The sequence below is a fragment of the Perca flavescens genome, chromosome 17, assembly GCF_004354835.1.
Source record: "Perca flavescens isolate YP-PL-M2 chromosome 17, PFLA_1.0, whole genome shotgun sequence".
Lineage (NCBI taxonomy): Eukaryota > Metazoa > Chordata > Actinopteri > Perciformes > Percidae > Perca > Perca flavescens.
The window spans coordinates 22,815,096-22,832,891 of record NC_041347.1 but is presented as its reverse complement, the minus strand read 5'-3'; the positions used below and the strand labels follow the sequence as shown (position 1 = coordinate 22,832,891).

At 39.2% G+C, this 17,796-nt stretch overlaps 1 protein-coding gene across 1 annotated transcript in view; it reads left to right on the top strand.

Annotated features, from left to right (window-relative positions):
• grid1a (glutamate receptor, ionotropic, delta 1a) overlaps positions 1-17,796 on the top strand; it is a 279,228-nt gene that overhangs the window by 243,839 nt on the left and 17,593 nt on the right. The window contains exons 10-13 of the mRNA XM_028603265.1: positions 7,524-7,625; positions 8,021-8,218; positions 9,452-9,786; positions 11,825-11,959. Coding sequence (XP_028459066.1) covers positions 7,524-7,625; positions 8,021-8,218; positions 9,452-9,786; positions 11,825-11,959 — 770 coding nt within the window. The remainder of the gene's footprint in view (positions 1-7,523; positions 7,626-8,020; positions 8,219-9,451; positions 9,787-11,824; positions 11,960-17,796) is intronic.

Genomic DNA, 17,796 nt, shown 5'->3' with positions numbered 1-17,796 from the left:
TTTCGAGTGTAGTGTAACGGTGATCCCCCCGACCCACATCCACCCCACAGCGCCATCCTCATTTTGTCTCTCTCTCTTCCCTCTTTTTATGTTTTATCTCATTTCATCTCGCATACTCTCCTCCCTTCTTCTGTTCTTCACAAACCCTTTCTCCCCCGTTTTCAGTCCTGGTTTCCTCCTTCTCCATCATCGTTTATCTGCATTCAGTCCATTTTCTCCCCAGCCTGATGGCTCTTAGATGAGGCGTCTTTCTGGTTAGACACTGTAATGAAGACTGAAATACTATTTCCTGGATGGCTACTGTGATTTTTCTCCACCATCCAGTGCTGCAGCAGAGTGATCGATGCAGTTGTTGTTGTTTTGGTTTCCCAGTTTGCTCTTATTGATGTGTCAGCTCATCTCTAACCAGATATTGCTAATGACTTCCAGCTTACACAAAGCTCTTCATAGAGAAAAGTCAATTAATTTGAATGTAATTGTTCCTTATATCCAAGCATCTTGCATGCATCATGCAGTAGTTATCTTTCTAATGTGTCCACAGTAGCAGCGCTGGCATTATTGTATTATTCAAAATCACATTTTTGGTGACATTTGTACTATTCTATAGAAAAAAATATAAGTAAAAATATCATCCTAATGCTGTATGTCTGCCTGATGTTGTGTAGTCTCTGAAAAAGGGCAGCTCAAAATTCTCCTCATTCAATTTTCTGGTCGCAGTGCCTAAAAATAATTCTTTTTTTTTATAAAGGTGTAATATAGGGTATAGCTAAATAGCCTAACTTGCGCTGGAAATAATATATAGCTGGCTGCCTGAGGCATGTGACTGTGCCATTAGGCTTAGTAGCAATAGTAGTAGTAGTAATAGAGGAAGTGAAAAAAAGCCTCAGGTTTAAAAGTTAAAAGAAATTCTTTCTGTTGTTTTGGCTCAGTCAGTGTCATTACATGCATCTAGCCATTTTCTCCCAGGTAGCCAAAATTGCTTTGTCATCAGCAGCCTAAATCTGGCACGTCTGGTAGCTCGATCCTGAACCAGATTTATAAAAATAACAAACCAGATTCAGTGCTAAATATCCATCCGATCCTGGTTGCTAACACTGGCCCAAAGCTAGCCCAAGTAGTGCTAACTGGAGCTGATTCTTACCCTAAATAAACCCAAGTCCATACCCCCAAAATCTAGACCAAATCTGAGTTCCATGTGTTCTGTTGCATTTTGCAAACTGCAGTCCTTAATAGCTGATGTATTCATCCTGGCAGTTCATACTGGCTCATGGAGCTGAAATGGCATTAAATTGTCTCTAAAGGGTGCTTCTCTCTTATCAACAATAGCTCTGCAGGGGGTTGATAGGGTTGTTGATCCAATGATTCATTTGCCAGGCACTGAGATTTCTAGCTTTTAGGAACTTACATTCTGTCTCCTGCAGTTTTTTGAAACCTCCCTTAGCTGCTGGGATTTTCCCCCGCAGGAAGATAAAGAGCAGCACTATGAAGCAGTAGCTAGTATTTCACTAGCCAAATATTATCATTACTCTATTTTACAAATTTGCACCATTGTATAGTAATGGCATATATCCATATCCAATTTAGCAGTGTGTAAAACAGTATTAGACTGATCGAGTTATTTTGCCACAGATGATTAAATGACAGCATTTTGCAATGTTGAAATGTAATTGTGTGCAAATTGCCTTTTATCACAGCCTGCATTAATAGGAAAGCATTGAAGTGGCAGTACCCACTTCTGGTTGTTCTACTGCCACACTGGCAAAAGTAAATCCTCTTGAGAGTCTCAAGTAATTGGGTGAAAAGTGGATACTTTCCCACATGCCTGAATTTATTCTCGCTCATGTGCTCCAATACATCATACATTTTTTTTTTACCAACCTTATCATCATCCAGTTCACTTAAAATGCATATCATCACCTATACTCCCAGCTCTTTGTTGCCCCCAATTTCATGAGGTGAAGTTTAAAATAATTTTCGGTTCATTAGTGGATAAGTTGAGTTGAAACCAAAATCAGTAATTCACTTTTTATGATAACTGGTCATATGTTCACTTTTAGACTGTAACACTTTTTTTTTTTAAACCTACAGCTATGGCTTCTTATGTCTTTCTTTATGTCTTGCATGCAGTCTTTTTTTAAGCAATCTGATAATGAATGCTGAAATAGTTATGATAGAGGATAACTTTGCCTGCTATATACTGCACTGACCCAACTACTGATGCAGATACTTTCTTTTCTCCATGATAACATTTAAAAGCAATGTATGGGGAACTTGTTCAGTAAGTAAATGCTGGAATGAAGGAAAACAGGAAATTCAGGAAAAATCCACATTTGTGGATGGGGAAAACGTCAATAAAACTACCTTAAATAATAACTTCCGTAAATAATAACCCAATGGGTCAATAAGAAGCTCTGTAGCGTGATAGGCTTGTCAATATGTAAGCACCTGGCGAACTGAACAAGCAGGGGAAAAGAAGAAGCAGAATAGCAGCAACCAGCTCAAACTGTGGTTTGTTTTCATATTGATGCAGTTGAAATGGTTCCATGAAAGAGAACAGAGGGCTTTCTATAAGATCTTTAGGAGATGTAATTCAGACAGATGTTGCACTATGAATTCAGGGCAATTTGACTTCCATCCCTTTGTCGTTTTCAAGTGGTCATTGGCATTTGCTCAGCCCCATTAGAGATGATTATTTTACGGTATTGAGCATCTATTGTAGGATAAAAAAATAAAGCATATAGTTATAGGAGGAAAGAACTGAATGTTTTGATCCACTTACAGTAGGTACACTCTTGGTGACTGATTGCTATGCACATTTATAGGAAAATCTTAAATCCTCAATGAGCTGACACTTCAAAGAAAGAAGCAGGGAAAAAGCTAGAAAGCCCTTTTTTTGAAGAGATTTGGCATCAAGTCACAAAAATCTTTTTTTCTTTAATCGTATCTTTAAGCATATTTCTATACAATACATCCATTCTCAGTAGAAATATGCATCCTGTTTCAGTGTCATGTCCTTCAAACTCTGGTAATCAAAGATCACAGTGTCCAGTGAAGGGTTACTCGTTTATATGCAGGTGGTTTGCCTGCTGTATGTATTGTTTGTGACCTTCCCAGTGGCGTGCTAGTGTGCAAAGCTCTGTGAAGTAGAAGTGTTCCTCTTTAGTGTTCTTCAGTTTACAGAGCAGAGATTGCTCTGTGTTTTTCAATGAGGACGAAGTTGCTCATGGAGAAAATAGTCCCCTGTGAAGCCAGCAACACAGACTGACATTTCGCCCCTACACACACACACACACACACACACACACGCACACGCACACGCACACGCACACGCACACGCACACGCACACGCGCACACACACACACACACACACACACACACACACCAACATACACAGATGAACAAGGAGACAAGTTATTACAATCAGAGTACGTACCTACAGAATTGTACTCATTATGCCAGATGTCATATCAACACAGTTTTTGAGCAAAGGGCAGGTCAGATTTTAGTAACACAAAAGGATGTAAATACATAATGCGTAACTTTATATTGTGTTAACACAAAAGGATGTAAATACATAATGCGTAACTTTATATTGTGTTAACACAAAAGGATGTAAATACATAATGCCTAACTTTATATTGTGTTTACAATAAACTGCTCCATGACAATCTGATCTCCATATCATTGACATGCACACAGTGCTTAGATAAAGACCCTTAGAAGGAACATTTTATGAGTGACATCCTGACTGTGGAGACCACACAAGATGGGAGATTCTAAACATGATTTACTAGCAGATTGCAGTAAAGTTATACATAGCAGTGTAGCTCTTAAGACAGGCTATTTGGAAGAGCACATGATCTGCAGATGGTTTGTGAAGAACAAAAGATTTAACTTAATAAAGTGAATCCTATTCCATTCACAGTTGAAAGCCTTTGTTGATGCCTTGTGTAGCTGTAGTAATTGCTGTTTCCTCTTGATTGTATAATTCTTTGTCTTTGCAAATGGTGACAGAGATTTATGTTTGCTCATTTAGTTTTCTCATCAATCTCCATTGGTAGCCAAATGGAACATTACAAGAATACAAAATTGTGTTTTTAAAAACAATGTGCTCAGTTTTTTTTGGCTTTTCCAGGCTCTAACCCAGTCAAGTAAAAGAGCAAAGGAGCCTTGACATTTCATGAAGCAAGAGTTCAGGACTTGTGATGAAATCTTAAATTTAAAAAACTAGTGCAGTGCCCGTTGAAAATGTGCCTGTTTGGAACGGGGCGATTGCTTGGCCTGTGGTATTGCTGCTTGTAGAATTCATCAAAACCAAACTGTACCCCAAAATTACATACAGAAGGACCCTAAACCACTTCATATGCAACTTCCCTGTATATCCTACTACTAACTTACTGATTTACCTGGCAGAGAGCGTTGCAGATTCAGAATGTAATCACAAAATATCACAATGAAAATGTGGCCGGGTTGGCTCAGTGGGTAGAGCAAGCGCACATATAATTAGAGGTTTATGCCTCAACGCAGTAGTCCAGGGTTCGAATCTGACCTGTGACAATTTCTTGCATGTCCTCCCCCTCTCTCTCCCCTTTCTCACCTAGCTGTCCTGTCAAATAAAGGCAGAAAAGAAAATGTGGAGTAATTAGACATTGGCCTCATGGACTCATGGCAGTGCGCTACCCACCTGGCCCTTTATTTGAGTTAAACAGCACATATCTGCGTTCATCAACCACCAGAACCTGTGTGTGTGTGTGTGCACGCGTGTGCGCACAGAGAGACGGTGTTGTCTCCTGTCGTATGATCGTTAACAAATTTAACATTTCAGCAGAGGTGAATTTCCATACAGGTTTAGTGGCGTCACGGTTAACGGTGAAGTAGGGGATTTGATTTGCGGGGGTATTTTGGCGACGGTAACGTTATTAGTTAGCAGTAGACTTAATTAACCCAGGTTGAGTCTGATGAAAAGTGCTGTTTCTGCCCAGTTCAGGCATTTTCTCGCATTGCACAGCGCTGTGAAGGAATAATCTGAAGCACCTTTTTTCACCAGTCGCAATGACGTGTATTTCACATTTTAGCTGCCAAAGCTCCGTTGTTTTCTTCGACCCTCTCTGTCTCTGGTGCTGCGCTCTGCTCAGTCAGTGTGTAGTGCGTGAGGGGGAGTGGCCAGCGGCTAGGGCAAAAGTCAATGTGTGCTTCTTTTACCGATATATATTTAACGATATCTTTTGCATTTCTAACCCAAAAAACAACGTCAAACTTGGCAGTGCACTTACTCGTACCCGTAGCAAGACACCTGTCAAGTTTGAAATCCATCGGACTAACGGTTCGAGAGATATGCGCATAACACACAGACAGACAGACAGACAGACAGACAGACAGACAGACGTTCCTGCAATTTATAATACTGTAGCTATCTCCACTCCTGTTTAAGGTTTTGATCTCTGGTCACTTTTTCCACTTATTGCATGAAAAGCCCAGATCTTTCTTCTCAAGGGCCCAATAGTCTTTCAGCATCTTATAAACCTTCCCTCACTGATGAAAGTGAGTTATATAAACTGCCTATTAAGATTCAGCTGGATGCAATTTATCAAAATGAGATGTGAGAAGTGTGCAGTTTCTCCTAGTCTGAATTTGAGATTATGTGATAGTTTGGCAGCAATAACATCTATAGTAAGTGCTTAACATAATGTATACTTTAGTAAGTGGGTATATAGTGGTAATATTATTAACTGAATTTAATTTGTTTTAAGCAGGTAGCAAGTAACAAAATGTAATTCCTGTTAATAGGAAGACCACAGTGATCTAAACTGAAAAGCTAGAAGAAACATTTTAAATTGAGTAATTTAACAAAAAACTAAAACATATTATTTGCATAATTTTTAAAGCTTACTGCTTTTTAATAAGGTCTCTCTGTTATTGTGGAGTACAGTGTGTTTCTGTGGAAAAGGTATCTGGATGATGGGGCAAGTGTGCTGCAGACTGAGGTGTGCTGTGGCCACAACAGCCTGTTGTTTGGCCCGGAGCCACCATTCTTGTCCTGTCAGCTCAAATCTCATTGACCACTCCAAATGTTGTGTCAGATCCTTGAGAATTCTTGTCTTGCTTGCAGCACTGATTACGAATTTAACAAACATAAGCTTTACAACTTGAGACATAGCTCAAAACGTTGACAGGGTAGAATGAGAGTTTTAAAGATGAGGTGTAGTTTATATTCAAGAAACAAACCCAAACTGATGTGTAATCTTTCTGAAATTGTTATCTGTTTCGTTGTTATTCTGCAATTTTCACATGATGAGCATGACGTCTACTTAAAGTCCTCCTTATTTGTCCTTCTTCTCCTTCCTTTTATCATCATTTCCACCTCCATGTGTATGATTACTGATAAAGTATACTGTAGATTACTTACAAATGACAATTGACAAGTGACAATATATTGCAGAATTCAGTTCTGGAGCTTGAATATAGGGTCCTAATAGCATACTAATGGCCGACTCTTTTTGTCTTGGTAACCAGCTCAGATTTATACATAGACATTGGCTACTCAGTGTTAAATGTCACTATGTCACATGACCTCGAGCCAAACACCCACCCAGAAGTTTTTTTCACCTGGGTCTAACATTGGGCGAGTTAGCGTAGAGTAGCGTTAGCCGCTAAATAGCTTAGCGCAGGTGCTAATGGACCCACGTTTGTATCTCTTAAATGACCCCACTAATAATGCCCGAAATGATACCAAAGGTCTACACTAGTATATATAGGTTATGCACTCATAAAACGATGGATTGGAAAGTTTGTAAGTACACCAGAAATTTATGTAAATAACACTTGCCTGCTGGCTTCTGCTCTCTGCTGTTGTTGTTGCTGCTGTGAGACGAGTGCTTAGGGACGTCTACAAATTACAACACTGAAAAGAGATATTTTTTAATTTAACTTATTTTTTAAAGTAAGTGCTGTAATATAACTAGCAGGAGACAAGTAATAATTGAGGTAAGTTTGGAGACATTACCTTATTTAATCATTAAATTAATAAATATTTTTGTTGTATCTCTTTTCAGTGTAGTAATTGGTAGACAGCCCTAAGCACTCGTCTAACTGCAGGTAGCAGCAGCAGCAGCAACAGAGAGCAGAAGAGAGCAGGCAAGTGTTCATAAACTTCTGGTGTACTTAAAAACTTTCCAATCCATCGTTTTATGAGTGCATAACCTATTTTTACTAGTGTAGACCTTTGGTATCATTTCGGGCATTATTAGTGGGGTAACTTACGAGATACAAATGTGGGTCCATTAGCCCCTGCGCTAAGCTATTCAGCGGCTAACGCTACTCTACGCTAACTCGCCCAATGTTAGACCCAGGTTAAAAAAGCTTCTGGGGGGGTGTTTGACTCGAGGTCATGGTGCAAAGGACCCTAGGGTAAATTACTCCGAACCATCACTTTAATAAGGTGTATGTCACCTTTGTCTCTCAGAGACCTGCTCCATTTTTATCTATTTTTCTCATCTATCTGATTTTTCTTTTTCCCCATTAGCTGGCATCTTGGGACTCCACTCGTGGTTTAAATGGTAGCCTAAAGGAGAATCGGATAGAGAGCGGTATGCAGGGAGTGACGCTGAAGATTGTAACATTACTGGTAAGTTGTGGGAGTACACTGAATCTAACAACTCTGACAACTTGATGAACTGTAGCAGTTGCCATGGCGCCATGTGTTACAGGTCAACTGTTGCTGCGGAAAATATTTTATTAAGATGAAGTTTAACTTAGATCACCTTAGAAACTCTTAATAAAGGTGTCACTCCAAAGTTCTTAAGATGACTGAATGTGTCCTTGCTTCGGTCGCCAATCTGGCCCCGAGAAGATTATGGTGCATCTTGATAAATGACATGCCTTCTGTGATTACGTACACATACTTTACTCTTTTCCAAACTTCCGAGGATAAATCGTGGGCTTAGAGACAAAATCCTCACACATTCACATTCCTAAGGATTATCATTGTGAGTAAAACAACAACAATATTCATTGAAACAGGAAGAGCCTTTTGTGATGGTGGCAGAGAATATTCTGGGTCAACCCAAGAGATACAAGGGTTTCTCCATTGATGTCCTGGATGCCCTGGCCAAGATCCTGGGCTTCAAATATGACATCTACCAAGTCGGAGATGGGAAGTACGGCTCAGAACTCCCTAATGGATCCTGGAATGGCATGATTGGAGAACTCATTGGCAAGGTTGGTGTTTTCTTTTTATCTCTATTAATCAATGTCCAGATTTCCGTCCAAATCATTATTTGGGCATTTTTTTCTGGGAGTCCGGCAATATTGTCTTGTTCTAATATGGGATCCAAATTATATTACTCAGTAAAGTGGGAAAGATTGGACAAACATTGCACAGGCCAACAGCCGCTACATGCACATCAGTTTTTTCCAGTGGTTGACATCACCAATTGATTGAACTGGGTCTGATTTCTGCCTTTTAAAAAGGAACACTGATAATGTTTGAGACCTTGACAAATGCTTTTATGGGTCATAATGATAATGGGATTTAATTCCCATTGATACAGATAGAAGTGTTTTTCATTGCATAGTGGCTAAATAAATTAAATAAATCTCAGATTTATGTACTGTAACTTGACGAGAAAGCTACAGTGTTTACTCCATAAAGGCTATTAAATTCTTGTTTCAGATTTCAGACATTTTATTACTGTAAGGTACACTCAACCATATCTTTCAACATAAAATATCAAGATAATGCAGACTGGAAATAATATGGACTTAAATCCAAGATTAGCAAGAAAGGCACTCTAGGGTTAAAATCTTTATGAAGGCCTAATGATCTCCCTGGTTATTAGCTTCAAAGTCAAGAATGTACTGGGCAGATGAAAAAATTATGATGAACGATCATTGTGTCAGAGAAAAATTGTCTGTCGGAGTAGACAGAGACAGATACTTGCATTTTAAAATTGAAAATGTGGACTGATGGTGGTTGTTAAAGAAAAGTATTAGTGTTAACAAAACCATTAAGTTTCTTCTTTTAGGGAATGAAAATGTGCACAACAAATTTTCTTTCCAATTTGGCCATTACCTTCACAGATATCAGAAACAGTGGCGTGATGTAGATCTAGAGAAAAAGAGAGAATAAAGTGCATCACCTGTTAGAAGTGTGATGGAAGCTCATTTGAAAACTGAAGTTTGCATGATGGAGACACAAGAGCAAAGGTCCCAGGGTCACCAAAGTTTCTTTCTCTTGGGAGTATTTGAAGTCGGCCACAAGTTTTAAAATTTTTGCCACAAACAAACCAACCTAACCTCCTCAATGAGGAGAAAACATGGATGAATTAATGGAGGTCAAATGTGCTAAATTTGCTCCCAATGTTTAACAACGTACAAACGATTTTTTAAACATATTCTGTTGTTTTAAAAAGACATATTAGAAAGTGACTAAAACTGACTCTTCATCCACAGCGAGCTGACTTGGCCGTATCAGCCATCACCATCACCCCGGAGCGTGAGAGTGTGGTGGATTTCAGCAAGCGCTACTTGGACTATTCAGTGGGAATCCTGATGCGCAAGTCAGAGGAAAAGATCAACATTTTCTCTTTGCTAGCACCGTTTGACCTGGCAGTGTGGGCGTGCATTGCTGCAGCAATCCCTGTGGTGGGAATCATGATCTTCCTGCTCAGGCGCATCCAAGCAGTGCGTTGCCAGAGCAATGCAGGAGGCCATCCGCCGCCTTCAGTCTCCACTTCGCTTCAGAGTGCCATCTGGATTGTCTACGGTGCTTTTGTGCAACAAGGTGGGTGATATAATTTGAGTCTGGCCTCCACAACATGCAAGGACTGCGGTTATAAATCTAGTATTTGAGATATATTGAAGGGCCAAGACTCAGACAGGTTTTTATTCTACCAAGTCGTACATCAACCTCTTACTAGTAAACACTTCTCTGTTTGAAGGTGTGTTAACTGCTAAAGTAAGTGTCATTGTTAAATCAATGAAAAACCAGCCTGCTAGTGACAGTGATACACCATCAAGCACCAGCCATGCAGTTCTTAAATGTTCAAACCTAAATCTAAGCAGAAAAAAAACACCAAAAACTACTTCGAGTGATTAAGGACAGAAGATTAAAATTTAAAGGAGTCTAATTAATGAAAATGCACATGTGGTTGTCAGTATACAGCCAATGCTGATTCAGTAGTGAGTCAGTTTGAGGCACAACGCCCACCCTAGCATTTTCTAAAGGTGCCCTCGTCAAGGAGAACATCCCCTCTTTAGGTCTGGTGTTGATCCAGGTATGTCCGGTTTGGATAAATGACTACTTCAGCAACTGATGTTAAAGCCTGAACAATATCTATCAAAGTCTGGCACACTGCCTATTAGCCTTTTTTAACCCACCCACTATATTTCAAGAAAAACTACATTACATGTCTCTTCTCTGCTTCCACTTTTTTTTCTCTTCGTTTCTGGCTTGCATTCAAACGTTGCCACTTTTTGTTTCAGTCAAGTGGATTGCATTTTTTTTCTGGGGATGATGCTTTGATATGGATCTGACTGCTGATGCATAGTGGGCCTTTTTGAGAGAGCGTAAACTTGGCAACCGTATGATTTCATAATGATATGCCAACACTTGGCTGGGTTTTGCTTTATGTTCATGAGGATTAAACTATCCAACCACAGACACACTGTCTTTTTCAAACAGGGACTGCCCTTCTTTTGTTCCATAGAGGGTCAGGGAGAGGTAGGAAATAATCTGAAACTGTCTCGGGTGGCCGATTAGCTCAGTTGGTAGAGTGGGTGCATATGTGCAGAGGTTTGTTCCTCGACGCAGAGGTTCTGGGGTTCAAGTCAGACCTGTGACGGTTTTCCTGCGTGTCTTCCCCCTCTCTCTCTCTCTCCTCTTTCATATCTCAGCTTTCCTATCAAATAATGGCAGAAATGCCCCCCCCCCCAAAAAAAAAGAAAGAAACTGTCAGAGAACTCATGAAAATAACACTTTGTCATTGTGATCAGAGTTAAATCAATTTGTTTCAAAGATGAAAGAGCCTGCACCACAGTGGACGGTTGCAGTAGTGTAAGATCCATTAGAAGTTTCAAGATGCACATTTCACATTCAATGACCTTAAGAAATCAGTCAAAGCCATATTTAATAAAAATGACTGATGCCGGAGTGCTATGCATCTGACAAGGCCGTCCGTTTTCCCCCCCAAACTGTCCTAAGGGCACAGCTGTGTTGATTGTGACACTTTCAGACAAATATGTTTTCATTACATTTCACACTCCTGAATCTCTCAGATGACATTTCTATGGCTTTACTCTTCAAAATTAAAATGTGTGCTGACATTTTTCTCATGCACCTCTAAAGCTGTTGGATATTTTGAGAGAAAGAGTCGGTACGACAGAGAAAAAGTGAAAATAGAAAAGCTAATGTGACGAACCTGTCTTTTTTCTCAAAGAAAACGAGGAAGGGCAAAGGATTAAAGACATGAAGGAAATAACAAAAGACAGGGAGAAGAATGAATATGATTATGATGAATATGGTTTTGAATAGACTAAGCTATTGGGAAAATAAGTGATGAAAATGTACAGTAATTACATTAAATCATCAGATGCATATAGTTGACTGCTCCAGTGTTACATGCAAATATGAGAATTATCTCAGAAGTGAGAAAACCTTAAAGCAGCTTTAACACAAAATGGTGGTTTGCAGTGCACATATGTTTCTGGTAGAGTAGGGATCAGAGAGTGATGCTGTACAGTACATAGTGAAGATGATGATGATGATGTGTGCTTCTGGGTGCAGTTTTTATACCCACGTGTTTATACCTGCTCCTTCACAGGCAGTGACTCCATCCTGGGATCGGTGGCTCTGCGTATTGTCATGGGCAGCTGGTGGCTCTTCACCCTCATCGTCTGTTCGTCCTACACAGCAAACCTGGCTGCTTACCTCACCGTGTCACGCATGGATAATGCTGTCCGGTAAGGCATAATACCTTCATGTTTACATTGTTTAAATTGAGTCAAATGCACTTGCTTATCTTATTATGGAACCTTAAAACAACAGGGAATTTAACTTTTTTTAAATTATTGATTTATTTATACTGTATATGTTTTCCATGTACACATGCACTGTATACACCTACAGTAATGGTTTATGGAGGGATGACTGAAGTCCTATTTTGTGGTATTTTATCTTAAATGTCAAAAGCACAGAAATGAACTTGCAGTGTGTAATTTCTTTCTCTGTTATTATGCTCACAGTGGGAATACTACATTATGTAAACATGTTTTTTGGCCCAAATACTGATCCAAGTGCATTAATACCTCCCTTTAAAGAAAAAGGTGTTTGGTCAAAGGAGGTATTCCAGTACAATGCTTCACAATTCCCTGCAGTTGAAATTTCTAATGGACAATCCAAAGGCCTGTAACAGTCAAAACATGTCACAGAGAGCGTGAGGAGCCTGGCCATGTAAAGATTGGCGTTTGCGCATGCAATTTACTTGTCAAAACTCAGCATGTTTAGGTTAGGGTCATATGTTAGAGATCTAGATATTTTACCTCAGAAACTTGATTGATTCAATTCAATTTCAGTTTTATTTGTAAGGGACAATGTGCAATTAAAACATAAATGTAACCATTTGATGCATTGCACCAGAGTTAGCCTTAGGCTAATTTACATCTACAGTCCCACAATTTACATCTGCAGTCCTACTTGCAGTCCCCATTGACTGTTGTTTTTAACATCAAGTTCAGCTGATGTGGGCCGTCTCCTGGAGGAAAAACATATGGACACTGTTTTTTGTTTTTTTTACATTAAGTGTCAAACGGGCTTTTGCTTCTAAGTGCTTTGACAATATGTATCTGACACATTTAAAAAATAACAGCTGTAGCTTTCTTAATTTGACACACCTTTTATTCAAACATGTAAAAACAAAATGCTACTCCTGAAATTGACGTGAAGCAATCCTCTGAGTGGAGGGTGAAGACGTCACACTCTGTTGGAACTACAGTGCTACAGTCATGCTTCTTTTATCTCGTAAACCATTTTTTTGCTGAGTACAGACACCTGCTACAAGAGCACATAAACCTGACAACAGCTAGACAGCTTTATTTTGGCATGTCATCAAGTTACTTAATTAGCAGCAGCTGATATGACCTGCAGCCTGTGGCGGTGAAAGCGACGGTCAGGCCAGCTAAAGGTGATGAGCTGCTTCCTGAATGTTTTGCACACTGAGCTTTGAGAAAGAGAGAGGAGAAATAACAGATTTGGTCCTATGGGAGCTCAGCAAATTTTGCAAGCCCAGGTGCCAAAACAGAGTCAATCACCAGTGCAAACAAATCCTTTTTCACATTCACGCACTTTGATTTTCACTGTCATATGAAGGGCTCACAGTGTAGAGCCCAGGTGTCATTAAGTAAAGCAGTGCTGCAACATTAGCAGGCTGAGGTGGACAGCACACAGTAGAGTTCAGTTAAGAAAGGATTGGATTTGTATTGGCTTTATTTTATCCCACACCGAGCCATTTACATATGCATGGATCAGCCCTCGATTAAAAATTGTGTGTCAATTTAAATATATGTGTATTCTCAATCACTGAAGTAACTGACCCACTGAAATATACTTTATGGGACAAGGACTGTCAAGGACAAATTTTAAAACCGTACAACCTTGAACACTTGGTAATTATTGGGTTGAGGGGGGGTAAAATGTGAGCATTATACTTTTGCGTGTATTACTTTGGGAACTTGTAACTTCTAATGTTAATGCTCAATAACACATTTAATTTTATATATTAAATATATTTAATTATTGCTATTTAATCACTTTCTGCATCAGCCTTGAATGCATTCGTTTACATCTTTTGAGCTATTTTGTTTAGCTGCACTTGGTGTTTGGTCTGTCTTCTATTCTGTAATTTTTGACCTGCTGTCTAACAACTAGACTGTCTTCAGTCCAAATGCTATTTATCAGTAAATCCAATTTGATATGCTGTCTATCCCCAAAGAATGGGCAGAGAGGCATTTAATTGCATTGGGTTTGTCTTCTGTTGAACAAATAGCCACATGTGGACAGATGAGGAGAGGCAGCGAATGCTAAGCAGCACAAAGCTCACCTGTGAAGAGAGAGCTCATAGACTGTGTGGGATTCACCTTTTGGCTAATCTAAATTCATTGTGCAGAAAATCTGAACAGATTTAAGGTAATAAAACTTGAGCCGTACACTACAACCACATTTGTTTGCACACAAACTTGTACGTGTAGCTTTCTTTATTGCGAGAAGAGCAAATCAATGCAATTCCAAAATGTGTTAATAGGTTTCTTCAACCGCAGCATTTCAAACTAAAGCAGGAGAGAGCTTTCTTTAGTACTCCATTGCTTTCCTGACATGCATAAGACACTTCTTAAATTGCCCAGCATCAGGTCAACTTTCCATTAACATAATCTTTGTGACTGAATACTCTGCTAAATGTATGTAAAATGTAAAACTAGCTGTGACCACATCGAAAAACAATTTGTGACCCTGCTTTAATTTGTCCAAGTTAAGACAGAAACAAACAAACAGAAATCTAATGGACATATTAAGGATCAGGTTGATTAACATTTTTTGGATCTGAGGATTTGTTTTCTAAGAACTGAAAACTAAATTGTAATGCCTGGAGTCATATCAGAGCAGCAAAATGTGGGAAAGTGATTAATTCTTTTTATTACAAAGACAGAAGAAATAACACCTCAGATCTAACCTCGAGAATGGGGGTTATTTGACTTCATGAAAAAATTAGCCACTCTTTTCAAACTTGCTTCTTGTTCTCTACCCGACCCTCCATGATTGATTTCCTATTATGAAATGAAGGTTCAGCTAACAACAAAATACAGTTGTAATTTGCAACAAAAGCACAGGGTGGAAAACTCTGGATTAGCCCTTAATTTAACCCCATCAAAGACGCACCTAAAGGTCAGAAACTAGAATTCCCCTCCTTTGAAGGCGGTGACTGCTTTTGCAACATTTTGGAACCAGTGGAGGCCAGATAGTGCAGGACATTTACATAGGACATTTTATGTTTATGAGGGACCATTGCTGCTTTTCCCATTGTCATGGGGAGCGTACTGGGGAAGTTACCATTATGCATGGTAACTTGCACTGTAGTAACCTGGTTACTGTAAATTCATGTATACATGCAGAAAGTCAGTTATCAGATTTCTCCCTTTTTCCCCTGACCTAAAATGCCTGTATCATAGAAATAGTCAAATGTTGCTGCAGATTAGTTTTTGTCTGACTGGGGAGGAATCAGTTTAAATAAGAGCATGCATCACTCTGTAATTATCTCTCCTTTTATCTAGCCGCTCAGCTGTTACTTTCCCTGTCCACAGTCTTCTGTCACGCACATGCGTACTAAAAAAAGCAGATTAGAAAACCAGTTTCCCATTTACATGGTAGAGAAATCAATTGTCTCTAGGGGAAATCTACCTGGGGAAATCTGGTTTCCATAATCCCCTACTAAATTACAATAACCAGGTTTGTCAAATACTGGAGAAGGCAGAGTATAAGCACGTTACTTAATTGTATGAAAATAAACAGACTGTATCTTGGCTTGGAAAAGGAAAGGAATTAATGTCACAATGCCCACAAAACCAGTGGTCTCATTTATAAAACTGTGCGTAGGATCCTTACAAAAAGTGTACATATGCCCAAAAGCCAAAAATGGCGTACGGTACGCCAAAAAAAAAAAATCAGATTTATTTAGATTTATTTTTAAATCACAGATTACCCACAAGGGTGTGTACGTGAATCAGCCTCTTATTCCGCCCTGTCCACGCCCATTTTTAACCATAAATAGTCAATGCAAAGCCCCTCATGAATGCTGATAAGTAGGTTAATGACCCTGGCAGTTGTTCTTTCGTTACGCTGAATCATGATGACTGCCGGAGAAAAAGCAAAAACCTTCTCAGACATTCAGGAATTGCTGCAAAATGATTTATAATTTCGGCCTGTTCTTGAACAGTGTAGGGAAAAATAATCTATAAACAACCTATATTAATAATACCGTCCAAAACGGCAAGCATTACGGCACTCAGGGACAGCTTCAATATACCAGACCTATGTACATGATAAGATTTAACAGAACTATATATTATATCCAAACAAGCCTTAGTGATAAAGTTGAAGATTATGTATATATAAATATATAAAACACTTAGCTGCCTGCCATTTACCGCTGGAAACAGCCTGTTGCCCCCAGAGTGGCGAGGACCTGTATTTGGATCGGGATGGACCAGGATGGCACGGTTCTGGCACGTTGCCCTCTCTACTTGACCCAGTTCAGTACATAGATCCAAGAGCGCAACTTTAGGGAATTTAAATCGGCGCATTAGCCAGTCATCGTCATGGTCCCCGAAGCCTCTTTCTCTCCTGTTTCTTCCATTCCATCTACTCCTTGCCAGCAGTGCCATCATGCAGCATTACGCACGGGGGTCACCGCAGCATTTATATGTTTACAACTAGGGATGCACTGATCCGACTTTTTCAACCCCGATACCGATACCAGGGCTTTGTGTATCTGTCGATACCCAATACCGATCTGATACCGTTGCTGAATTAATAATAAACTGTATACCTTCCACCTTATACCTTCCTTCCACCATGTGGAAGAGACTAAAGGCACCAGACTTTCCTAACTAAGACAAAATAACATAGATTTAATGTATTGAATTCTTATTTATTTGTTATTTAAAAAACAATTGTGCATTCAAATTGAAAATATAATGTAATTAAACTTCTTAAAATAAATTTCAATAAATAACAATAATGGGCCTTTATATAAGTTTATAATGGCTTATTCTACTGTCAGGAGTACATAAAATATCACAAAAACATGTTAATGTCATCATGTTTACTAAAAGCTTTGATTACCAAAGGGATTGGCTCCACAACATTATACAATAACTTTATATGAAGGAGAATCCATGAAACAGTTACAGAAGCTAAACTATTTTTATTGTGCAACCTGCAAAGTAGTAAAATAAACTCAAATCGAATGAATATCCTATACATACAAACAACTTTAACATTGTTTCCCTTTCAAAACTAAATAGTTGTAAGCTAGTTGTATAAACACTACCTTGGCCACAGGTAAGTTAGGTTGTTGTAGTGGTCGACTGAACGTAGCTCCGCTGTCAGCCTCCTTTGCTGTTTGAATAATGTTAGTAGATTGGCGGAGGTATTTCAGCGAGGCAAGACATCTTAAATCCAGTGTTTTAATTAGGGGTGGGCGATACTGGGAATTTTGGTATCAATCCGATACCAAGTAAATACAGGGCTAGTATCGCCGATACCAATACCAATACCGATACTTTTTACTTGTAACGTCACGATCATTGAATAATTTTGTGACAAAGTGACAAAGATTTTAGGCAAATCTAAATGTTTTTATTTACTAACTAGAACAATTTAAAACAATGTAACGGTATAAAAATAATAAATTAATATAACAAAATATAAATATAACAATGTAATGCAAATTGGTGGTGTTACCACAGTGGCGAATTACTTTTTTGCACACATCACATGTGGCACTGTCCGTATCAGCTGGAGTGAATAAACTCCAAACAGCGCTTCTCTTTCTTTCCGCCATCATCACAAGCTTCTCTCACTGTTCTGACTATCCGCTCTCCGCCTCCGGCAGAGCAGGGAGGGGGAGGGGGCAGAGAGAGAGAGAGAGAGAGAGAGAGGCGCTGTTTGCACACTGCACACAGACTTGGAAAGACTGTGCTCGCATGAACTCGGAGAGAAACTGCAACAAAAGTGTCGATCTCATCAC